The sequence below is a fragment of the Mixophyes fleayi genome, chromosome 4, assembly GCF_038048845.1.
Source record: "Mixophyes fleayi isolate aMixFle1 chromosome 4, aMixFle1.hap1, whole genome shotgun sequence".
Lineage (NCBI taxonomy): Eukaryota > Metazoa > Chordata > Amphibia > Anura > Limnodynastidae > Mixophyes > Mixophyes fleayi.
In genome coordinates, this window is record NC_134405.1 from 314,239,753 (window position 1) to 314,266,028 (window position 26,276).

At 39.6% G+C, this 26,276-nt stretch overlaps 1 protein-coding gene across 1 annotated transcript; it reads right to left on the reverse strand.

Annotated features, from left to right (window-relative positions):
- Window positions 1–269: 269 nt before the first annotated feature.
- On the reverse strand, window positions 270–25,913 carry SPARC (secreted protein acidic and cysteine rich). Its single transcript, XM_075210096.1, has 10 exons — window positions 25,814–25,913; window positions 13,839–13,908; window positions 13,702–13,755; window positions 13,219–13,312; window positions 10,179–10,300; window positions 6,918–7,038; window positions 4,480–4,613; window positions 2,827–2,975; window positions 2,011–2,159; window positions 270–1,072 (listed from the first exon to the last, which is right to left on the reverse strand). Exons 2-10 carry the CDS (start codon window positions 13,893–13,895, stop codon window positions 1,044–1,046), a joined length of 909 nt encoding a protein of 302 aa, XP_075066197.1. The 5' UTR covers window positions 13,896–13,908; window positions 25,814–25,913; the 3' UTR covers window positions 270–1,043.
- Between the last annotated feature and the right edge of the window lie 363 nt (window positions 25,914–26,276).

A 26,276-nucleotide genomic window follows, 5' to 3' on the forward strand; every position in this document is an offset into this window, starting at 1 on the left:
ACATTGGGTTAAAATCCATACCATGTACCCTGTATACTAAAATTATAGCTATAACAAGTGATAAAAGATTAGTGTTCCCGTCACCTAGAAACAATAAAACCAGACGTCTCGGTAAATGGACAGTTCCAAAAAGGAAAGTTCAACGGTAATGCACCATCTGCTCATAAATGGCCCTGTTATATCTCTAAAATTGTGTCACTTTTTAGGAGTACGCTCATCAAATTCTCAAACAACCAAGGACTCGCTTTTTTTTCCGTAAGAAGAAGCTATTAAAACATTTATGGTTTATTTCAGTCTATACTGTAAAGCATGTGACAGAGTGCAATTTCAGTGAATTAAAAATATAAAAAAAAGAGATATTTTTTAATCTTTTATTCTTTATGGAACCTCAGTTTCGATTAACTTATGCCAAATGGTCTAAATCGAAATCAACATTCCAGGTGAAACCCCTCTTGTGCTTGGGTCAGACAGGACCTCCCTACAGCAAACTCCAAGGAATCCCTCATTCGTCTATCGAAAACCCACCACCTGCCCAACCCCTGCGTACCACTCAGGGGTTAACCCCTTCATTGCTAGAGTGTCTCTGCCGTACTTGGGGGGGGAACTACTCCAGCAGAGAAGGGGTTAAAGTCCTGCTTTAACGCTCCATCACTTTTTTTTTGGGGTAGCCATGGAATAGAAGGAGGGAACTAAGCAACTAAGCCACTCTATTCGTATTTGTTCTCAGAAAAGAGTGAAAGAAGTTGGAAGTCAGGAGTTGGACAGATGGAGAAAGAAGAAGAAAGCGAGAAATTTATACTGGTCAAACAATGGATTTTCCGAGCTAGTGGTGAAATGCTGCTATCTCCTCCGTTCCCTACTGCGTCTTGTTGCGTTGCGTCTTGTTCTCAGCACCATTAATAGAATCTGTTCTAAGTTAGCACCTTTTTTATTTTGCCGCCCAACCCCGAGAGACAAATATTACAAACTAGAATGTGAAAGAGGAGACACAAAATAAAATATTACACAAATTCAGATGAGACAAAAAAATCCACTGTTGTTGCTTAGACGATCATGTTTTGGTCCACGTCCTCTGCAAAGAGAGAAACAATGATGTATGTTAGGTTTTTTTTATCATTGTTTTATGGTTTTATTATTATAATCTGTAACTTTGCAGCTAGGCACGTTTGGACTTATAAAGTCCCAGTAGCTGAAGAGCCATAAGTTGCAATGCTTGTTCTGGAACTGGGGCCTACCAAGCCTACGATCGGCTACTCTACTTATCAGAACAGGTCAGGGACGAACGGAGGATTGTCGGGGGGATTGTCTAAGAAGCGTCCGCGGCGGTGCTGTATACACTACAGCACCGCCGCGGACGCTTCTTTGACAGCGCCGTGGCTGCTGTATAGATCAGTGCAGCTATAGCGGCCGCTTGGTTAGCGCAGGGGGGCGGGGTTTCTGGAGACTCAGAAACCCCCCCTGCGTGCGCCACTGCAGGTGGCGCTGCGTCATATGACCTCCTCTGCACTATGCAGGGAGGTCAGACGACATACCTGCATCCCAGTAACAACAGAGAGGAGTCTTCATCACCCACTGTGATGCAACCACCCATAGCAGCCAATCAGTTGTCACCTTTCATTAGTCTGACAAACTACTCCGCTAAAAAGCTGATATATGATTGGTTGTTATGGGTTTCAGCCAATGGTCGAAGTGGAAATTTAGAAGTGGCGGTATGAAAAATGGTATGGGAATGTGAGTGAAAGGAATCTTGTGAAGGCAGTAGGAGAGGTGGCGGTACGGCATACCAAAGTATACACCCCCCACTTGCACCACTGGTTTCAGCACGATATGACTATTGCACCATGGTTTCTGCAGGTCAAGCGGATGTTTCCATTGGAAACATTACCTAATATATGTGCAAAAATAATATCTATATTTTGCCAGGTAATGCTCCTATCTGAGTTTATTAAGTCATATTAATCTAGTCATTTGTGCTAAAACTTTGTTTATCTGATTGTATGCGTCACTTACGGTCCTTAAGTCCGAAGCACTTGGCCCATTCGTCCAAGCCAATGTATTTGTCGTTGTCAAAGTCGCATTCCTCAAAGAAACGGGTGGTGCAGTGCTCCATGGGGATCAGAGGAGCGCGGAGAGGAGACAGCTCAGTGTGGGAAAGGTATCTGTGGACATAATACGCAGCACAAAGATTCTTATTACCAATCAGAGATAATAAATACAAAAAAATGCTACTAAATCCATTAAAAACACTTAAATTAGTATAAGTGATCATAAAGGTTATTTACAAGAGAGGAAAATATACATATAGGGGCTGATGCAGAGTTGTTCTCAAAATGGGCATAAACTACTCTTAAAAAAAAAGCGCACACAAAAGTATAAATTTCCTCCCATTATTATTATACTCGATGTATGTAGTATGAAGCAGTTGACTCTTTAGCGATGTAGTATATACCACATTTTATATCAAGAATCTATTTATTTTATATGTGCTTGAAAATTAATTTTGTGTGCAATTTGTGTTACATAAGTATCCTTTTTTTTTTTTTATGTCACATTGCGCTTGATGAAATGGATTTTGTGCTACAAGGATTTTGTGACCCACCTTCAAAATTTTGTACACCTAGCACCTAACAAGGTTACTTACGAGAGTGGAGAAAATAATTTGTGTTACCTGCCAAAATGGGTTTTGTTCTTATCATTATACTATACTCTTGACAAGTCCTACTCACTACAAAATACCACTATTTCCTAGAAACTTGGTAGTAATTAGAAATCATCCACGATGATCAGCCTTGATTGGCAGCATTTCCCAACACAAGTTCTACATACCCATCAATGGGGTGCTGGTCCAGCTGTCCAAACTGCCAGTGCACGGGGAAGATGTACATATTGTAGTTCTTCTCGAAGTCACGTGCCAGCAGCTCCATGGAGTGGTCTCCGGCTTCCAGACGCTTCTCATTTTCATGAATCTTCTTCACCTGGTAATAAAGTGAGGTAGTTTAAAAGGAGACTTAGGGGTATATTTACTAAACGACGGGTTTGAAAAAGTGGAGATGTTGCCTATAGCAACCAATCAGATTCTAGCTGTCATTTTGTAGAATGTTCTAAATAAATGACAGCTAGAATCTGATTTTTAAAACCCGCCGTTTAAAAAATATACCCCTTAATGGCAAGTTGCAGGATGAAATGTTGCATCTCCTATATGAAATCTCATTTCAACTTTTTTTTAAAGCGTATTCTCCTGTTTCATACTTAGCGTAAAGTTTATTTTCATGTGCACACGTCACCTACACACAGTGAAGGCAGTCATTTGTGGTATTAACTAATATTTGTGAGACTAGAGACTATCCATATACTGGAAACATACTAGTCTACTCTCCCAGAATGTCAGGGAGTCCTCCCGGAGGAGTAGCCGACTCTCTCAGAACCCACCCGATCTTCTTGTGAATCACATCATCATGACCCTGCCGCCCACTATGCAACTATGTGAACTGCAGGACTGTTCAGCTTTGGGCGGGGTTGTGATGACGCAAGTTGCCACCCCTACTCGCCCCTTGGACCTCCTCTCCGAGATCTCCCAGAGGTATAAAAAGTAACCAAGTATGACTAGAAACCAGTAGCTTCAGTCATTAAGCTAAACCACTTTCATGTTATGGACAGAAGAATCACTAAACGAAATCTGCATTCTCAGTATGACCCAATATTCTAAATGTTTTGAGTGATGTTAAAGTAACAAATAGCTAACATTTCTGCATGTAAATAAAACAACGTGATAGTTCATGAACCAACAGCTAAGATGTACAATGCGGAGGTCAGGAATGCATTTTCGGTTCTTGTTTATGAGTTAAAGGTAAGCACCTGGAACATAACATTAAACTTGTGGTTTTGGTATGGAGCCAATCCGAGTGCTCCGCTATGGAATGAGACAGACCATTTCCAGCTAATACTTGCACTATCTACACTACACCACATCTAGTGCGGAAAAGGCAGAAAGATCCATTTACTTAGGACAGCTGTTATGTGGTCCACCGGCACACCTCTGCTTCAAGCATCAATAAGTCTTGTATTGCATAGGTTGCAAAAGTTTACATCCTCTACTGGGGCCTACTCATTTTAATTATGCCCTTACAGAGAAGGCCTAATAATCAGTATATTGTAGGGATAGCTTTATTCATCTGGGAAGTTATGTATCTGTAGAAGCTGGCCCAGACGGGATGAGGCAAACTAATCCCTGCTGCAGTCCCTTGATTGTCCAGGGTACACAGCCTGGAGTTTTAATATGAACTTAAGACGGAAGTGGTTGACGCAGTTTGTCCAATCAGCTGCATCAAAAACTTTCTCCTTCAAACTCCATGATGTGAGCCTTGGAGTATCGTGGGACTGCAGAAGACAGCGGGAGGTTACGAAAGGGAAGATTTTTTAAAGAATAAAAAGCAGAGTTAATCTTACGATCACTTGATTAGAGTTTTTTGGGAATCTTACCCTCAGTTTCTGCTTCTCATTGAGTAAATTGTTGTTCTCGTCACGCTCGTACAGGCTGACCAGAACGTTCTTCAGCCAGTCGCGCATGCGCAGAGGGAACTCGTTCAGCTCGGCGTCCACACAGGCGGGAATGTCTGTAAGAGCCCAACAGAGAAAGGATTGAAGATGTTAGCTAAAGACGTAAGCTAAGAAGTCTCCTCGAGAGCTCTCCCTTGAACTCTCCCTTGTGTTCGTAATGTAGCCCAAATGGACAGCGATGACACTAAAAGTGGCTGTGTTTTCACAGTTGATTATCAGACATTCCCATCCTTTTATTCACAAAGATATCAAATAATGTCATCAATATGGTCATTGAAGTAATACACTTTGTTCACATCCGTATTTGGCAGTGTTTATGTCCTCCATGAAAGACCCAATTACAGGGCAGGCTTTGTTGCAGCAAAGTCTGCTGCCCGAGGTTCTTACACTCAACAGAGCGCTCTTTGTCCAAGCAGGAATGTCTATTATTCCGGCTGTTGTTACTGACATACTAACAGGGAAACTACCTCTTTTAAAATTCAGCTTTTGTTTCCCCTCTGCCCTTATGAGATTTAACTAATTCCTTTTTTTGAGGGGTAGCATCTTTTTTACGTTGGCAGTTGTTGTCTGGGACTGGATTTTTCCACATTAGGACACAATATACCAAAAGAGCAATTCCCACTGGCTAAAATGATGCTATACATTATGCTTACAATATAGGCAAACTAGGCTCATGCCTGGGGCACCATAGCAATGCTTTCTATTTGTTCTATTTACATTTTTCCTTTTCAGTTTCTTTTGCTACTATAATGTTGAGTAGAGAGGTATATCATCATCATCTATTTATATAGCGCCACTAATTCTGCAGCGCTGTACAGAGAACTCATTCACATCAGTCCCTGCCCCACTGGAGCTTACAGTCTAAATTCCCTAACATAGACAGAGACTAAGGTCAATTTAATAGCAGCCAATAACCTACCAGTATGTTTTTGGAGTATGGGAGAAAACCGGAGCACCCGGAGGAAACCCACGCAAACATGTGAAGAACATACAAACTCGACACAGATAAGACCATGGTCGGGAATCGTACTCATGACCCCAGTGCTGTGAGGCAGAAGTGCTAACCACTAAGTCAACGTACTACTCACTGTATATAACAGGCTTGGCTAGCAAGTGTTGTGAAACTACAAGCTCCAGCATGCTTTGCTAATATATAGCAGCTTATTGCTGGAAGGGTATGCTGGGACTTGTAGTTTCACAACACCTGAAGTGCCACAGGTTAGCCAAGCCTGGTATATAAAATTAAGTTCATATGTGATATAAGTTCATAATTATTGGAAATGCAAAAAAGTTAAAATAATTATATTGTTCTTTTAATAATTATAGAGAGAATGAAGTACTATTGTGCAGACATCTCTCACATCCAAACTGAGCAGAATGTTCTACATTACATTTGCAGGCCTGGACACATCTGTGTAGGAATTGGTCCCTAAGGCTGTCCTTGGTTCTCATTGGCTGCATTGGGTTATAGCGCTGAGCCAGCAGCAAACTGACAACTGACTCCCTGCAGATGGAAATCATATCTTCTCTTATGGGAGTTGCACATTCTCTAACCACTAACCCAAAATGCATTCACCCTGGGGCCCAGCTGAAACACAGCAGTGGAAAATCTGAGTCGGGAGCTCAAATAACCCAAACTGTAAATTATAGTATTTTCTTTCAGTTCCATCACCGTGATGTTGGAGTGCACAGTCTAAAGTTGCTGTACATTTTGTATTATGGAAAAAAAATAAGTATGATTTCATCTGTTCCGAATAGAGACGAGAAAATGGTTCAAAACTCTTCTGCAAAATATTCACCTTGTTCTTCATTTGTCTGCGTAAAAGTTTTAAAAATTTTCACACTGCATATATTCAATTGTTTGGTAGTTGGCAAGTGATTGCACATATTTGCCAATGTTGTCACTGACCAATCAGATTTACTAGCATGACTGTAAACAATGCATTGGATTCCGATGAGATATATAGGGGTTTGTGCTATTTTTTTCGTGCCTACAAACGCACTCATTCTGGGCCAATCTACTCTAAGCCAACCAAAGTGGCAGATGAAATAGCAGCGTCTTTGGCATGCGCAAGAGCTGGAATAATTATCAATGCGAACAGATCTGCTATAAGAAAGATATGAGACAATGCTTGTCATCTGTAATTGTAACCTAAAACGTTTTTGGTTTGATCTATCTTAACTGTCTTTGAAGGTCTGCACACTACCATATTAGTACATGACTGTTCCCACAAAGCAGAAACTATGAGAAGATGCTAATAAAATGTAGTTTTAGAATTATATTTTCACTTTCATGGGGTTTGTTTCACTAATGTATACAGTGAATGATTATAGCGTTCCGAGGGAATATAATAACTCACATTTGCATGGTCCAATGTAATCCAGATGCAGTTTGTGCCCCTTCTTGGTTCCTTCCAGGGTACATTTGGTGGCAAAGAAATGGCAGGAAGAGTCGTAGGTCTTATTGTCAGTACCACAGACCTGTGGATGGATATGGAAATGATTATAAGGTTTCCAAAGCAGAACCAAGTGTCATGTTTTTAAATGTTAATGTTAAATGTACATCCCTTTTAATAATAAGCAGTAAATTTACCGGACCTGCAATTTGACCCAATCTGCAACCTGTCTGACCTACAACTTGATCCAATCTTCAACCTGATCCAACCTGCAATTTTTTTTTTTACTTCCAACCCTGAACATTTTGCTCATCTCTAGTCAACATATATGTAGTCACCCAAATTAGTATTTCTTTTCTAGACAAGGAACTCCAAATACCTGTAGTGTTTAAACCCCCTGCCTCTATACACTTATTTATGCCCAGTTTGGTTGCACATGTTGACCTTGGAGGCTGACATAAACAACCACATTACAGGAGGCCTTATACAAGGTAGTTGCCCTACGCCTACCCACATTTATTACTGCTGTTATTGACCAATTATATTTACTAGCTTGCATGTACACAAATGGATTCCCATCAGATATATACAGGGTTCTCGCTAATGTTTTGGGTCCACAAATGCGCCACTAATTCCACAGCGCTCACATCAGTCCCTGCCCCATTGGGGCTTATAGTCTAAATTCCCTAACACACACAGACACACTAGGGTCAATTTGATAGCAGCCAATTTACCTACCAGTATGTTTTTGGAGTGTGGGAGGAAACCGGAGCACCCAAAGGAAACCCACGCAAACATGGGGAGAACATACAAACTCCTCACAGATAAGGTCATGGTCGGGAATTGAACTCCCCAGTGCTATAAGGCAGAAGTGCTAACCACTACGCCACCGTACTGCCAGATTGTAGACCACCACTGGGCCGGGGGGTTTATTTTACTCTTTTTTCTTTCCATGCTGTCCGGCTTGACTCACCAAGTGCTGTGTCCATCCGCATTATTAAGTTAAAGCCCCGAATCAGGTAATCTGTGGGTACCCGACCTGGCAGGTCTCTACTAGACACTACTTTCGTTGTGTCTTTGTACAGATTATGAGCAACCTTAAGGGGATATATATATATTTCATCCTTTGCCTGCTTAGCTGTCTAACATGTTTGGCTCTTGTGACCTGGCTATGCCCCCAGTAACGTCAGAGAAGACCCAGCGGAGCTAGGTCACAATCCCAAAATGTTTTATTACTAGAGGAATTTTGAATGATAAAATTAAAGGATTATTGAAGACAAAAAGAATGGCAATAAAGGGTGAAGACAATTGTGCTCAGATTCAGTAACACCATTATAGAAACAAAGCAAAGCCCAGCAACAGAAATATTATAAATTAAGCTCTTTATATATAATATTAGACAAATAAAAAAGAGAATATATAATATAGAGTTAGTGAGTATTTAAGATTTCGGCATTTATTGACTCATTTCTTTAAATGCAGTGTATATAATTTAAATGCACTGTATCATTGTACCCATTATGACTTGTTTATCTTCCTATCCATATCCTACTTGAGGCAGCGGAGATATCTGAATCTTGCTGCTTACATAGTAGCTGCTTGTACTGCGCAAAGGTACAAAAATAAACAAATTCTACTACCATCATTGTGTTGAAAGTGTTTCTTCTTAAATGCTATATCCACTTTTATCACATTATTGTAATGACATGTACATTGTAATTTATGGAGAGCAAAATAGTAAACAAAAGTCCTTTGTCAGAGAATGCAAATTTTAGATATGGATCCGTTTCCACATTGACTTATTTGGTAAATCTATCATAGCTTGTGCATTGTTAGGTCATTTGCACCTACAGTGTATCTCTCATAAGTACCTATATACTGACATCCTGTAGCTTAAAATGTGTTAGGATTTTGAATATGTCAAATAGTTTAAACCACTTAAACTACTCTACATAGTCTAAGCTCAGCCACTGAGATAAGAAAGTCACCAGGGTGCACTCAATACATAGTAAAGTGCATTTTTCCCTCTAGAATTCACATACCATTTACAGTCTTATGCAATTCTTTTATCAGAAGCTGTAACACCACAGCGGCAACCACCAACATCAATGCAGGAATATTATAATGATTATAATATAATTAATAATATAATTAGAATGTGCCCAATAGAAGTGGGAGTGGATTTAAGTGCACTTGCTATTATGGTGCACCTTGGCGTACATCTAGTGCTCCCATATGTCCTGATTTTCCCAGGGCAGCCTCCTTTTTTTCTACCCCAAAATGTTTATTTTTGCATGCTTTAAAGTCTTTGTGATCCCACACTAACAGGATACTGTAATTGTTTTACTCTATTTGGGATGTAAATGTAAATATTTTGGGTTTATGGTCTGAGCAAATTTTTGGTGGCATATTATTACTATTACTATTATTATTCATTTTTATTTATCGGGCGCCACAAAGCGTCTGCAGCGCCGTACAGAGACAAACAAAAGGACAGTACAAGGTAAGACAGCACGGTGCAGTTAACAATAAGCATTATTATAACTAGGAAGCTCAATGCACAGCTAAAGAGACAGGCTGAAAGGTAAGGGTGAGGGATATATAGCACAAGCTGGAAACCTGTGCCCAAGAGGGTGTGCGCGGCTGACAGGTAAGAGCCACTGAGAGGTGCAGGGAAAAGTGAGAGGAGACAGGTCCAAGAGGCGGTGGGCTGAGTATCTGGAGAGCAAAGTGGTGGAAACAGGAGGAAAGAGGGCCATTCTCATAGGTGGCCTTTTTTCATTCCTTTATGATGTGATCCCTATGCACATGTTCCATCATGTCATAAATAAGACTTAATGATCATTTATGCATGGGGCAGTCCTAATATCCTGCGGATAAAAGGGCGTGGCCTAATAGTGTGTGGACATAGCTGCAATGAACCTTGTGGGCGTACCTCATTGGGTTGGGAGTGACCTAGATGCATCCAAGGCATGGCCTATTTTGACTGAATTTTGTATTAATCCTGCAATGTTGGAATGTATGTGTTAAAACAAGAAGGTCATGAGACTGACATTATTATGATAATAGTTCTAGAATTCTAATATCATCACAGGCTTTTCTAAGTAGCTTAGATAATAGTGTCTGGATAATTCCGTTCATATAGAGTGGAGATGGGCTTGTTTATATCTGTGCCCGCTGTGGAAGGCTGCCACACCACACTCACTGCAGTCATCAAGGTCTTACCTTCTCGAACTCTCCAACGCTTTCAGGGCAGGTAGATGGGTCCTGGCAGACACACATTGGAGTATTGCTCTCATCTACTTCACACACCTTGCCGTGCTTGCAGTGGTGGTTGAGACAAGCATCTGTGGACAACCAATGATTTATGAGACAATGTTAGTGGGTTGTTTCCTTGGCTGCCAAACTGAGTCCTTATATTAACATTTATTGGCACACATATAAGCTTAGAATTTTCGAAAGGCTACAAAAGCCCTGGTCTAACGTGCCAGAACTGATGAGAGCAGAAAGCTGCTCCATACTTCTCTATCTTACAGTACTTTTCTTTGTCCTTGCTGTGTGCCTACCAGCATTAAACTCAACTCTAATCACTGGCAGAAACATTTTTATTCTGCAGTTGAAATGTGGGGAAGATCGTAGTAATAAAGCTGCTATAGGAAGCGAAAAGATAAGTTTAGACCTGCTGGCATAAAAAAATAATTATCTTGTTAATCTCACAAATCTAAGAACCTCTCAAGACAGGTAGCTCTCAAGTAAAGGTCCGAACGGCTATATTGATTGATGCCTTCATGAGTCCTACAATCGGAGAGGTCCCAATTCCAATCAAATCATTGCAGGTAAAGACATCTACACTCAAGTTCTTTTATACAGGGGCTATAACATAGTGGTAAGGTGCAGTGTTCAACCGTAACGTGGCTTGCCACTACAGGTCTGTTTCATCATCATCACCATTTATTTATATAGCGACACTGATTCCGCAGAGCTGTACAGAGAACTCATTCACATTAGTCCCTGCCCGATTGGAGCTTACAGTCTAAATTTCCTAATATACACACAGACAGAGAGAGACAGGGGTCAATTTTGAGAGCAGCCAATTAAGCTACTAGTATGTTTTTGGAGTGTGGGAAGAAACCAGAGCACCCGGAGGAAACCCACGCAAACACGGGGAGAACATACAAACTCCACACAGATAAGGCCATGGTCAGGAATTGAACTCATAACCCCAGCGCTGTGAGGCAGAAGTGGTAACCACTGAGCCACTCTGCTGCCCCAAACTGTTAAAACTTAAAAGTGCAATTGACTTTTACTTCCACCATTTGTAGGTCAGAATATCAGGCTTTTAAACTCTTGTAAGTTGGAAATGCAATAGGAACTTCAAATGAACTACTTTTAAATTTCAGTTAAATTAGCTGGAATTCCCACTGGTTTTCAAATATAGACATATTTCTTCATGGATCTAATCTATGGCCCTTTTAGTTACTAGGAGAATTTATTTGTATGAGTTAGCAGTAGAATAAAAGTATGCACATATAGTGCACGGTGACCGTCAAGGTCATGGGGCTCTGTAGGTAAGTAGGCAGCAAAGCCTAAGAAGGCAAACACACAAGCCTAGTCTGCAATGCTTGTTTTTCTCTTACATTACCTTGAAGCCGCCTGAAAAACTACTTTTTAGATCTCTATTAATAATAAAATCTTAGCAATAATCCTTTATATGGGAAATCAAGGGCAGCTTCAACAGAGAAAGAAACACATTGGATGTAGGAACTTCCGCAAGCACCTCTATAGAAGGAAGAGATGGGCACTGGTAGGACCCCAATGAATTCAATGAATAGTGAATTTAAAAATGCCTGAACAGTGTGCACTGTTGATGTGGTCTTGACTTGTGCTGAGCAGGATCCTATTCATTGCATTGAATGAGGTCCTGGTCAACCCATCAAAACTGCATTGTCCTTACACGCGCGCTGCTCAAAGATGGAGGCATACAGACATCTCCAACCTGGAGATGTCTGTTTGCAGACATCTGGAATGGAAGAGGTGCTGACACCCTGGGCAATGCCTCTGAAAATGAAGTTATTTTCGCTGAAACCGATGAGAATCATCAGCATGGTAATTATTTGGAGTACAGAAGAAAACCTGGGGGTAAATGTATCAAGCTGAGAGTTTTCCGACGGGTTTGAAAAACCAATCAGATTCCAGCTATCATTTATTTAGTACCTTCTAAAAAACGATAGCTAGAATCTGATTGGTTGCTTTAGGCAACATTTCCGCTTTTCAAACCCGGCGGAAAACTCTCAGCTTGATACATTTACCCCCTGGATGTAGATTGTAACTTTTGTGAAAGCTATGGAGTGTTATGTAAGTGTAACACACATGTAGCCATAATTGCAATACATTGGTATATGTGTGTGGGACATTAAGGTGCATAATGCATAAAGCCCAATGTGGTCTTCTGGTGATTGGGTCAAACAAGTAGATTCACAGATATGTAACTAACAGTTTGTTAAGTTTCCATGCCAGGATTACTAAGAAGTAAAGTGTGATGATGTAGCCCACCCCACCCCCATCACTATTACATAGCTCAGAGACAACTGCCAAATGGCTTTTTATACAATGCAAAAAGCTCAAGCGTCAAAGCATATCGGGCTTGATTCATTAAGGAAAGGTAAGCAATAAAATGAGTGACTTTGCACCTTGGCAAAACCATGTTACAATGCAAAGGGTGCAAATTATTATTATTTTGCTCACTATTACCGTAATATCGGTAATAGTGCGCAGGTTGTGTTACTTTTTACATTAACGTGGCCAATTGAATTCCTTCCTTTGAGTTATATCACAGCAATACTCCTGTGTGTGGGTATTTCTATTAACTATCAGACTGCAGGCTAATCACACATACTACTGCAGTGTAAATATAGTGCCGGATACCTAGCTACACCAGACAAAGTAACTTTTCAAAAAAGGAAACTAGGCAAATTTATAAGGACAGATTGCCTTATAAACAGATTCTGTAATATATTAACAGTTCAGTAATCAGCATGTTTGATTACATCTTGTTATTCAGTAGTGGTTTCTAACTAACTCTTATGATCTCATAGCTACGTCTTCTTGAAAATGATTGTCTTGTAATCTTCATTTGCAGACTATATGACCCAGAGCTTTATGTGTTAACCAGTACAGTAATATATAGCTACCTGGTTACACTGTTACATGATTACACCGAGGTATAGAGCATCACATAGTGGTTATAAGGAGCAGCCATACTTACTGTCAGATGTAGTGTCCTCTTCTTCCTCCTCAGCAATTGGTTCATCAAACTCTCCAACCTCTACCTGCACGGGATTTGCTCCCACTACAGTCTCCTATGAACACAAAGATATATGAATGTAACAAACCGCAGAGTACTCTTGGTTAACAGGAGCGAGATATACTTAGTCCAACTCTCCTGGAATGTCCGGGAGACTCTCGCATTTCGCGTGAGTCTCACGGACTCCCGGGAGAGTGTGGCAATCTCCCGCATCTGCCCACTTCCTAGTGAAGTCGGCAGAATTAGGTCCAAAACACAGCGATTCACCTGGAATCGCAGTGTTTGGCCCCGCCCCTGCTGTAAAATGACGTTTGCGTCATTATGTCACGGGGGCGGATCCAAAATGACACAAATTTTGGAGCCCCATCCCCCATCATGCCCACCTCCCCCGGCAGGCTCCCGGAAGCCAACTTCAGAAAGTTGGTAAGTATCACTTAGTCTTACCTCTGTGACAACATCTTCTATTACCTCTTCCTCTTCTGGCAGAGCATCCTGCTGCTGTATAAAGACAGGAGAACTTGGTTACTGAATAGCAAGACATCAGCACTATCTTCGTTATGTACAGCACTATAAACACTTACAGGTGCAGCTAGTGCTGTGCCAGCCAGGCATAGGACGAAGAAGACCCAGACTCTCATTGTATAGACAGTTCTAGAGAAAGAAAGAAAAACTGTCTTATGTCTTGTAAAGAGATAAAATCATACTTGACAACGTTGGAGATCACTTCTCCGGGAGATCTCCAAAGTTGGCGGTGTCTTGAGGGCGTGGCCATGCTAATCGCGTAATGAGGCCCCACCCTCTACCAATTTCAGCCTATTATAGCAGGGGGAGGGGCAAGCATGACACGCTTAGCCTCGCCCCCACCCACTTCACCAACGAAGTGGGCAGGAATCGGGAGGCTGCCTACTATACCGGGAGTCTCCCAGATATTCCGGGAGAGTGGGCAACTATGGATAAAATAAAAACATTTATACATGAACAAAATTACATGTATTTGTCATAGACATAGATCTGAATTTTAGAGCTGTTATTTAACCCCCAGCCATGGCCAATTTTCTCATAAGACTAAAGATCTCTGGGTAAAACTACGTACACACTAGTAGGAAAATCCAGGGGTGAGGATGAGTTACTAATGCAGGTTAAGAACATGTAAATGGATGTGAAAATAAAAATAATTGTACCAAATGAGTCAGCAAATATGTTTTTATATGTTTTTTACTTTTGTGGAGCTGCAATTTTAACGCTCCATTTTAGTGCTTCTGACGCTCATCAGTACCGATAAAAACTTACTTTCATCTCAACGGGATTGTATAGTAAATGCCACGAGATGCATTTAAGAAGCATTTATATACTTTACTTTTCTACTTAAAATTGAAAAGGTAACTAAAAGCAGATTAAACTTTCTTGTAAATGCATCCAAGTGCCTTTTAAATGCATATAAAACTCATACCCGTTTTCACTTGCATTTGAACACATTGCACCACAAACGTCAGAGGCTGATAAGCAGATCTTTCCCTGCTCTCATCCTGTACAGTAGGTCTGTCGTGTTAGTAAAACGTGACAAATTTTGAGTTACACTCAGATGTTTTCATTAACTGAGGTGTGGGAATGTCGAATTAACTGGTTGGCGGAATTCCCAAATACTAGAGGATGGAGAGGGCCAAACTTTTTTTTTTTTACCAGCTAGCAATATCTCCCAAATAATCAAAGTGTTATACATCATATTGCTCTAAATAGATGAACTTTTGTTTGGAATTAAAAGTCAGTGATGCAATAAAAATTAAACAGTGACAAAATTGGTAACATTTAACAATGATTTCCAGGAACACTATGCTGGTGAACCGGTGAATCTATGCCGTTATGCCTGGTAGTGTCTAGATGGAACTTTGTGTATCACAATCCCATCATCATATCTTTACTGAACTGGTTTGTAATTTCATTGACCAGAGAATAGATAGCAGGAAAGGCATACGTAATACACAATAAGAGACAAAGGGGCATATCTATAATCGGTTTTTTCATGAAAATGAAGATGGACATTTAAGTAATGTTGAAATTTATTAAGAGAGCATCACAGCAGATATCATATATATTTGCTGCTTTGCATTTTCCTTCGAACTCCAAAGCAGTTGCTATAGATGTGTATGGGGTCTTGCTATTTTGCATAATTTAACAAGTTGAAAAAATCAAAGACTTTTGTAACTCGTTCCAGCTGTCCATAGCTACTGAAGCTGGCGTTAGTCATTGTAGCCTATGGGGTTATTATTGTGGTAGAGAAATCTTCGGATCCCTCACCGCATCTCACTGCACGCCCCTCCGGTTACTAACGCAAAGGTGGCCACTTAGTGATAGTGACCATAGAGTACATAGGAGAGGGGTCTTTTCAGGGACAGCAGTTTTTCGTGACTGCTGTTCCCAGTGAAGATTTTTAATAAATAGTCACAATATTTCAATCCTAATCTTTGTGACAAGGATTGAAATGGATCGTGTTGAAAATGCAGTTATTAATATATATGCCCCAAGTGCTGTGCCGTGATATTTAAAAATAGGGACATTTCGAGGGGCAAATATTTTTGGAAAAAAAGGGAATGTCTCTAGAAATTAGAGACTGTTGGGAACTATTCACTGCAAACATCAAATAGATAATATTTGCAAAGAGAGTATAAGGGCTCTCAATGTTTAATAAACATATGTATCTCCTGAAACTCCTGTTGTTGCTTTATTGTGCTACCTGGTAACTGTAGATGAACATGATTCCACTATGATTTTCTGTTGCCTTAAATAAGCCTGTAAATATTAACTCCTTGTCAGGGGAGGGCTGGCAAATTGTAGCCCAGGGGGAAAAGACTTGACTCAGCAGCCTATTAGGAATATTTTAAAGGGAAAAAAAATGCAGGTGGCCTAGTGACCCAGCCCAAAGTAGCCCACTATGGGACCGGCTCAGGGGCTAATGCCCCCCTGACCCCCATCCCAGTGAGCAGATGCCCCCCCTGACCCCCATCCTTGTCTGCCCCTGCTCCTTTTGGACTCAGATAATGAATTTATGTGTAAAGCTTTACAGAATAGTCAAGCACAACAATTGTAGGTATTGAGTGCAAGTCGTATTATGGCCATCATTTATTTGTCATACACCAGTATGTAGTTCTGCAAATACAGAGCATATATGAGGCTCAGGGCAAAGTCTAAACAGCTTGGTAACCAGCAATATACTACACTCTATACTACTGGAAGAGAGAGAATAACTTGCAGGTTTAAAGTTGCAAAAGTAACTCTACTACACTATTACTATAACAATTCTGGTGCATATTGAGGAAACTTGGAATGTTGGGAGTACAGAGGTGCTGTAACCCATAGCAACCAATCACACATTTGCTTTGATTTTCGCCAGTGCTCTAGAAAGATTACAGCTATAATCTGATTGGTTGCTATGGGTTACAGCACATTTGTGCACATAGCAGCCATCTTATTAAATAAGTCCTTATGTGCATAGAATTTATTACTGGGTAATATTGTTCTTCTGTCTAGCAGAGAATTATTTTTATTAAATAATGCAGAATTGTAAATGCTAAATTATTCTGAAGAACACGTTCATCAGAGACAGAGAGGTAGATTTTCTAAAACTTGTAAAAGGGAAAATTGGTGGTGTTGCCCATAGCAACCAATCCAATTCTAGCTATCATTCATCTAGTACATTCTAGAAAGTTATAGCTATGGGCAATACCTCCACTTTTCCTGTTAAGAAATTTTAGTAAATCTGCCACAGAAAGTGACAAATATTATGCATGGGCTTTAATCCCAAAGCATGAAATAACCCATTTGCTTTCATTGTGATGAAGCTCACACTTAACTGATCAAAGCTAATACCTGATGAAGTGGTCAGACATAAACAGCCAGAAAATGTTATTTTATTCTGTTTACTCTGGCGATGGATTTGCCTTATGCTCTGTCTCCAGATGAGGTCATTTCATTCTCTGTTTTCCTGAGTGTGTGGACGGAAAATGACTGCCGCTATTGGCAAAGCTCGGTACCCTTTCCTCCCTCTTCCCTGATAGGCTATGCCCAGGCTGGTGGCACCGTGGTTTATTTAGACTTTTCCTGGCACTAAATACATTTGTGTTGAGAGTACATTCCTTATGTCCACAGCTGCTAAATAAGCAAGATTCATTTAATCCCATTTCAGATCAGAGCCTGAAAACACATTTCCTAACCAAAAGCAACAGCAAGTTGGAGTTGACTGTGGCATCCCCCCATATATTAAAGCACTTTGATGAAAGGCTTCTCTGCTAGTTCTACAACCTCTACAAGTCAGAAGGGACTTTATACAAGGTGGAGGAGCTGGACGGCACAGCGTATCTCTTAACGTTACAAATGGGAAGAGAGGGACAATTAGAGACCTATTTATGAATGGACCTCTTACTCTGCCATAAGTAGAGTTTCTTTATTGCCGCAATTTACCGAAGAAAAATACTGATTCTCAGCTGCCTCGCGATACTGACCTGGAGCGGAAAAGGTTAACTTACTGCTTCGCCGTTCTTGTCTCTACAGATATACATATGCTTGAGTCGACTTTGGCAGGCGCTATTGAGCTGAAAGCCCAAATTAAGGCTGTCAGGTGGAAATAAATATTAAATAATGTTTTAAAAAATAGATTCAGTTTTTACAAGATAGCACAAGAACCTTCCTTCATAAAAGAAATGTTTGATTGAAAAAATGAATCATTTGATTAATGATTTTCAAGCGCTATCGCCATGGAGATAACAGAACAGGTATTGCATTCTATAAGGCATTATTTAGTAACATGGAGTGATGGTGCGCTGTGACCTATATATCAGATTGCATATTATAGCAGGTGACTAGTGTAGCCAGGCTAATGAAAGCCATGTACTATCACGTATGTGTTTTGGTTGGAGGACTGTGAAGAGAAACCGTGTCCTGCGGAAAACAAACCTCAGCTCTTCGTGATCTCAGTGCAAGGAAAAAACAAGTTTATTTCAGAAGAGTAAACCCAGTTTATGAAAAGAGACTTATTTTTGAGCCTCGTCTATGTCTGGAAATATTTCACTTTGTACATTTCTGGGACAGAGAGATACACATTGGACATATTCATCATGGAAGATGGAAGAGCAACGGCTCCCCTTAACCCATTCGGTACTCTGGCTATGTATGCTTTCATTTCAAGGGTAGGGGTGGAACTTTCTTTAAAAAAAGAAACTTTTACAAGTGGTCTTGGAAATTAATGTCTAAGTTTGCATTTCTTAGCAAATGTTTCCGACACCGCGCCACTACACAAAAAAGTACCAAACTATTGTCTCTGAGACCCCCCTGGCCGCTAATTGGCCACCACATACATATGTGTGTGTATAACTTTGTTTCACATCAAGGACAAAACAAACAATGCCACAGTAGGAGTGATGTCACACAAGCTATTTGAACACTTGTGCTTTTGTAGCTCATAAAGCACTAGAGCATACTCTCCTGGAATTCCCAGGAGGCTCCCGAATTTCGGGGAGTCCTCCCAGACTCCCGGAAAAGTAGGCAAACCTCCCGGATTCGTCGAAATTTACAGCATTACATGGCGAGGGTGCTGCTTAATAGTGTCATTAAGCCCCGCCCCCACTATTCAATGCCATGAATGTCAACATTTTATAGTGGGGGCGGGGCTATGGTGACGTGACGACATCACCAAGCACCGCCTACCCCCCTGTCACATGACTTCTCCGCCGGGATCTCCAGGGGGAGAAGCTTTGAAAGTTGGCATTAGAGTTTAATGCCTCCATGTGATACCACCGTAAAAGCAGCGTAACAGAGGAAAGAACAGAAGATAGGTAGGCTGTTGACCATTGGGAATTTGAATTCCTTAAATACTGCACCTCTTCTGCTCAGTACACTATGCAAATCTTTAGGCAAACATACTCTCCAAGCTACAGAGTATTTGCTCTTTCCTAGCCTCATCTATTATCGTGAAGACTTCTCTAACATTGTCTCCAGAGGCACTACCCTTTGTATCTAGAGGATCCTTCCTTGAAAATCTGATTTGCAGTCCTGACGAATTTGGTGGTGCGCACCACACACAGGCATAGCCTGGATCGGCAAGCCGCTTACGCGTTCAGACAGGAGATCATATCAAGGTACAGTCTGGATCCTAACAAGCCGCTTATGTTACCAGATAGGTGTTTTGGACTTACATCTCTCCCGAGGCGGGTAAGCTCTATATGTTTACCAGCAACTGTTGACTTGATTATTATACCAGCCGAATTTACATCTTGTACGGCGGATGAGCCTCATATGTTTACATGTGGTTACTGGCTCACTTATTAATAAATCAACACTGTGGAGAGATATACGTGATATTGCATATTGATACACCTGCTTTGTGGAAAACCATCATCGGAATTAAGTGACTTGATTTATTGGAATAGAGCCTGTGTTCATATCATTAGGAAGTAACCATATATACAATCTATTCTGGTTACAGATATATTCAACTTATGGAACCATTGAGAGTTCTTCTGATCACGCAGTGATATCTGTTGGACATTATTCATTTATAGGCAGATATAAGTCTGTTTATAGTCATATGTGAGATTTATAGCATTATTGCATGACTGTTTTTATATATTTTTCATATCCATATATACAGTAAAGGATTAGATTCTTAGTTGAATCTTTGTCCGGTTTTTATTATATGTATTCTCATCTCCACATTTGAGCATCTTATGCACAATCTGTCTTTTTGTATTACATGTATGTTTTCAGAGGATTGGCACTTCCTCCATTGATTTGCTGCATTTGTTGTTCTGTTTTTTTATTTGTGTATGTGTTGAATTACCAATTAGCGCCTGGAGAATTCATATTTTAAACATTTGAATGACACTAGAATTGAAAGAAAAGTTGTATTTTTTAATAAACCTGCACTTTGTCTTAGTAGTATTGGAGCAGCGCTAATAGGTTCTCCCAGGTGTTGCACTCTTGAAAAAATATGTCCATCTTGAGGAAGGAAATGAAGCAGCAGGAAATTTATTTTGGTCTGTAGCCCAAGTAAAATCCACCTCTAAACTAAAGCAATGTGTACATATGGATCATCACACTAATGTCATTGCCCAGAGCGAGCCATAAAACCAGTGATGTGGGAGAAAGCAGTGTGGGCATCTGTGTAAACTGAGATTGTGGGAGAAATACCACAAACAAACCCAGTTCTCCGTAGGCTAATGTCACATGGTAGTTTTACTTATATTATCCATGGTAGCTATTATCCACACTATCTGTCTGCACATAGAGATAGGGCCAAGCTCCTGTCATAGGGGCACTGATACGCTGTATGAACACTGCATGTAGTACTTTGGTGACAGGATCATGGTGCAAACAGTGGTGCTCTTTTGTGTAAAAGCAGCTCTGGAGACAACGTGCTCCTCAATTGTGCAAAGGCACCTAGATTTCCTCCGGGGTGCATGAGTTTGTGGAAGAGCAGCAGTTTGCACTGGGAAAGTAGTAGTTGGGTATAATGAAGGTGTTCCTAGTAAGCTAAGGAATGGGTACACCTTGTTTTGTGGTGCAGTGCAGACACGAGATTTCAGTTTATGAAGTAAGTTTTTGTAACAAGAGCAAATTTGCCTACTGTCCTGGAAGTTTTGGGAGACTCCTGAATTTTGGGGAGTCCTCCCAGACTCCCGGGAGAGTAGGCAACCCCACAAGATCAGAATTATCCTTCTTCTGAAGTGGGGGAGGGGAGTAGGGTCATGATGGCATGATTTGCGTCACCAAGCACCTCTGTGCGAGGATGAGTGTTGAGTCATTGCGCAGCAGTGGCAGGGTCTGATGATGTGATACCTTCCAATTATCTCTATTCAGGTGGGACTGTCAAAATTCTAGGAACTTTCCCACAATTCCGTCAGCCAGGGCTTTACTCCCAACTGCTGGGAGTACACAGTGGTCAGCAGGTTCTGCGCACGTCAGTAGAAATGCTGTGGTTTTTTTAGGTGAGGGGGGGTCAGGACTTGGTAAATGGTTCAATAGTGCTAGACACCCCTGCCATGACATGTCCCAACGAGATGTGAACATGCCCCAAGTGTGACGTGACCACACCACATTTCAAACATTCACTGTCCCGATTCCCCATCTTCAAACGTTGGAATGTATGAATTATAAAATGCTAAATTCTAAAACTATTGTGCCAGGAGGGAAGCCCTATATAATTAGCATTATTCCTGTTTTTCAACTCATTATTATTAAATTATTTACAATTTATAATATCATTATCTACAATTTTAATAAACTAAAATTATTAGTATTTAGATCTCTGTTTTAAAGGCCCAGTAACCAGGCCTTGATGTTTGAAGAGAACACATAGGCCAGTGCATATGGCGGCAGGAGCTTAGGCATACCTCATAACTTTGTGATCTTGGGTATCGGGACAAAGTGCATGACAAAGGGCCATGGTCCGGTCACATTGGGGCATGCCACATCCTCAATCAAGCCCCATTCCCCATCCCTTAAAACACTAAACACTTTGATTCCACATATCTGGACATAGCTAAACTTATATATTTTTTACATATTATAATAATGGCTGAACAGTATTATCTTATCTTTCTAGGTGCTGACATATTTCTGTTATGGTCCAGCTCACATTCCTGAGCACTGACATCACAAGCTTGCCACGTTACAAGCAAAGCATGTTATAGCTAAGGGTTTTTTGCCTGTTTATTTTTTTAAACATAACCATAGCAAAATTGTGATAGGCCCTCTACACACCATCATAAATTCATAACGACCACAATGTCTGTTCCATGCCCGGTCAATATCATATAGGGCAGGGTACTAATAGCATTAGTAGCAATCTGGTACATTAGTCTAAGTTACCTATACAGGCATGGTATCCTCCTTATACAATCCAAAAAATCATATAGTTTTGGATATGTTGTTGTGTTTGTACTTTAGGTCACATTTTTGGTTCTGCTGGGCACCATAGCAGTCACATGGGCTGCTATGGATATAGTTATCAAACCCCCTTGGTATCTCACAAAGATTAGAGACTATTCCTTTAAAAATCATACTTGCCTACTCTCCTGGAATCTCCAGGAGACTCCCGAATTTCAGGGAGCCTTCCCGGACTCCCAGAAGAGAAGGCTTCCTCCTGGATGTGATGGAGGTGGGACTTAATGACGCGATTTTGCGTCATTAAGCCATGCCCCCTGATATGAAATGCCGTGAATCTTGGCATTTCCTAGCAGGGGGCGGGGCTACAGTGATGCAATAGTGTTACCACGCCACAGGGGGTTTTAAAAAGTCTGCAAGTATGTTAAAAATAATCCATCTTTCAAACAAAGGGTTATATGTATTGATGATAATGTGTAGGTGAAAATAAAAAAGGAATAAAAAGTTAAACTGTCCATTGCTTATTAATCAGGCATCAGGACAAAGAAATGTAGTGCATTGTAAAACATAAGCGCCTACATATGGTTTTTTTTGTACTTACTTGATCAAATCTGATACAATAATATAAGATTATATTTAACGATTATTTTGGAGCCAATTCACAGTACAACTTTGTACTAGTACAAAATAAGTGTCCCAGCACTGACATTACTGCATAATTTCAAATAATAATGGAAATTCCTAGTCAGAAAAGACTCATTTAACAGCTCTCAGTGTAAACTATTATTCAGTTTTAAGGCCATGAATGGGTATTTCTTTGTGGATTTTCAGGATGTGTTTTAATTTTTTGCCCAGTAGTATTGTAAACATATAACAAAGTAGCAATTTAATAAACTGATTCCCAACTCGAATTCTCAAAGACTTTTACCTACTACAGTGGTGCCTCAGAGTATCAAAGTTGCTTGTGACACTTGAAGGGCATTTGAAAGTGGATATACTAAAATAACCGGCTTTATTGTATGCTCTCTCATTCATGCATTATTCTAAAGCAATTTGTTCCAAGCTAAATGTTAATGACATAGCTATCTACGTTGAACTATTGGTAGCCTATGCCTAATTTAATGAACAAGAGATATCACAACTTAGGGGTATATTTACTAAATTGTGGGTTTGAGAAAGTGGAGGTGTTGCCTATAGCAACCGATCAGATTCCTTTCATCATTTATTTAGTACATTCTACAAAATAACAGCTGCATTCTGATTGGTTGCTATAGGCAACATCTCCACTTTTTTTCAACTTTTTTGTAGAATGCACTAAATAAATGAAAGTTATAATCTGATTGATTGCTATAGGCAACATCTCCATAGTTTAGCAAATATACCCCTAGTTGATGTGCAAGTTTCTGATAGGGGCACATAGGTAACTGTAGAGACGGAGGTGTTGTAGACTTCCTACTTTATTCTGTAAATCCTTCCAATCCTCAATGACTAATGAGGTTATTTTACCATTTATACCATAGTGACACAATAAACAGAGAATTGCATAATATTATTTTTTAAACATATTTAGGATAGTTGTATCTTTAATCAAATAGTGGAGGATTATAGGACCACAAGGAATGTGACAATTAAAAACCATACATTAAAAAAACATGTGTCCAATAGGGTACATCAGAAGACCGCTTGAGCAACAAGAGGCAATTAATACAATTATGAGTGGACGCTGCACAGCTTAGAGATAGGACACTGGACAAAATGAAGTGTTTAAATAAAGTGACAGACCATTTGTTGGGAAGATCCCAGACAATGATGGCCGACCATGTTGCCATAACAACAAGCATTCTTCTGTGCCTGAGTAATGTGAGAGGGGAGCCTGCTAGGGTGGAGCCAGGCTCACTGCAACTCCTAAAAGTTGTTTCTCTCTTCCACATAACATCACCCCCTCACCCCCCCTCCCTCCTTTCTTTTCTCCCATCCCACCCATCCCCCCTTTTCTGCTTATGTGGCAGACAATGGCTGTGTTAACCCCTCTTCCCTGCTTGATAGAGGGACCTGCCACGCACTGACAAACAGTATGTGACTGTCATCAGCTATATTACTGCTGTCACATATATTGTTCTATTAAGTATGGCAAGAAGGTGTACCTTATATACAGTGTTACTATATATATATATATATATATATATATATATATATATATATATATATATATATATATATTTAAATATATATATATATATATATATATATATATATTTTAAATATATATATATATATATATATATATATGTATATATATATATATATATATATATATATATATATATATATGTGTATATATATATATATTTAAATAAATATATATATGTATGTATATATATATATATATATATATATATATATATATATATATATATATATATATATATGTCCATTGTTCTGACATTTTATGCAGATAACAATAGCTGCAATCAAATGAAATAATAGAATTAACAGCTTCAAATAGTGATAGTTAACTTATTATGTCATCAGCTGAGCATTGATATATATGATCACCACTTAGCTTTATAGCTTTAATTAGTATTTATGTTTTAGGTCTGGCTAGTTCTATCATAGTAGTATCACTATCGCATTGGTTTTTAAAAACTGTATTATAGTATACCCAGTCAAACATATTGATTACTAGACATTATTTGACATATTGTGCTGCAGGGACATGCTTAAAATACCTTATAACATTCTTATGATAATATCTCCAGACTGCTCCAATCCTACTGTATTAGCTGATTCACATAAAATAACAGACCTCTATCGCACCTTGTGCTTTGTTTAATGGATATGATACAATGTTTAATATTTGCTCACACTTATTTATGTTTAATGTTCCTGGTTATACATCAAAACTTTTCAAACCTTCAAAGGTAGTTTTCTCTCCATAATATTTTAAAATGCTGATAGCATACTTGTGTTTGTTCTAATTGTCCATTTTATTCAATGTACGTTTTTTGTTGGTTTTTTGACAAAGGCTAAAGGAATGCTGCTTTAACACTGTAATCGCTTTACAAGGAAGAGTGGCTCATTCTATATGGTTATTGTGAGCTGGAAGTCACCAATACAATCTAAAAAGTTCTTGCAAGTCCGGTGATAATACAATGCTTATTGTTATAACACTGGTATAGTAAGTCTGTATTTATATATCCTGGATAAGATAAGACAAGATAAGACAAGCACACAAAGGAACCGTCAACCGGTTTGATGTATAACACTTATTACATTATTAATGGCTATATCCAAAGCACTTAATGTTATTACACCACAATAAGATAATAAACTGATGTTGTTAAAATAGGTTTAATTTTTACAATCTTCTATAGGTGAATTATAAAATATAATATACAGTTACATTCCATATCTAAACCCTTTGCAATTATTCTAAAAATATTATTAATGTACACGCCTTAATAATATACTATCCCTGCTTATATAATTGGTACCACACTACACATGCCAGTTTGTTAATAGTTAAATGCAGCAAGATGTAACTATCTGCTATACTACCTTACAGTTCATATGACAGGCATTTATCTTGCAGTTCTAGAGACAGATGAGGAGTCCAATAGAATTGATTGTGCCATATTATTGGAGGATATAGGTGAACAGAATATGTGCAGTTATTCCATACCTTGGGACACGAGAGGAAAAGGCTTCAGTCTCTGGGATAGTCTGAAGAAATCTGAAGAGTGCAGGATAAGTTAGCAGAATGCAGGAATGGGATGGGTGGGACTGTGCTGTCTGTCATGGGTGGGACTGTTCTGTCTGTCTTTCCCATTCTCTAGCCCTATCCTGCCCCCTTCCAATCCTATTCTAAGGACACAGCCAAAACTACACAAAAAAAGAATAATTGCTGTCTTCAGACCAGAGCAATCCGCAGAGGCTCCGAAACCTTTATGAGGAGGTGGATGCTGCTCACTGTGTCTGTCTGGACTGGTAGAAGTAGTAAAATCAGTAAAATCAGTAAATCAGTGTAAAGAAAGTTTATAAGATACAACAGAACATAAATATGTTCCTCTGGGTTTTGAGAACCGAACAAGGGACCAAAGAATACTTTTCAGAACCGTCTCTTTTTCGTCTCAGTGCATTTATAT

Coding starts and splice junctions, on each gene's coding strand:
- SPARC (XM_075210096.1), bottom strand. CDS start 13,895: ATGAGAGTCTGGGTCTTCTTCGTCCTATGCCTGGCTGGCACAGCACTA. Junction 7,039..10,178: donor GCGTTGGAGAGTTCGAGAAG/GTAAGACCTTGA, acceptor ATCCATCCACAG/GTCTGTGGTACTGACAATAA. Junction 1,073..2,010: donor GTGCTTCGGACTTAAGGACC/GTAAGTGACGCA, acceptor CTCTCTTTGCAG/AGGACGTGGACCAAAACATG.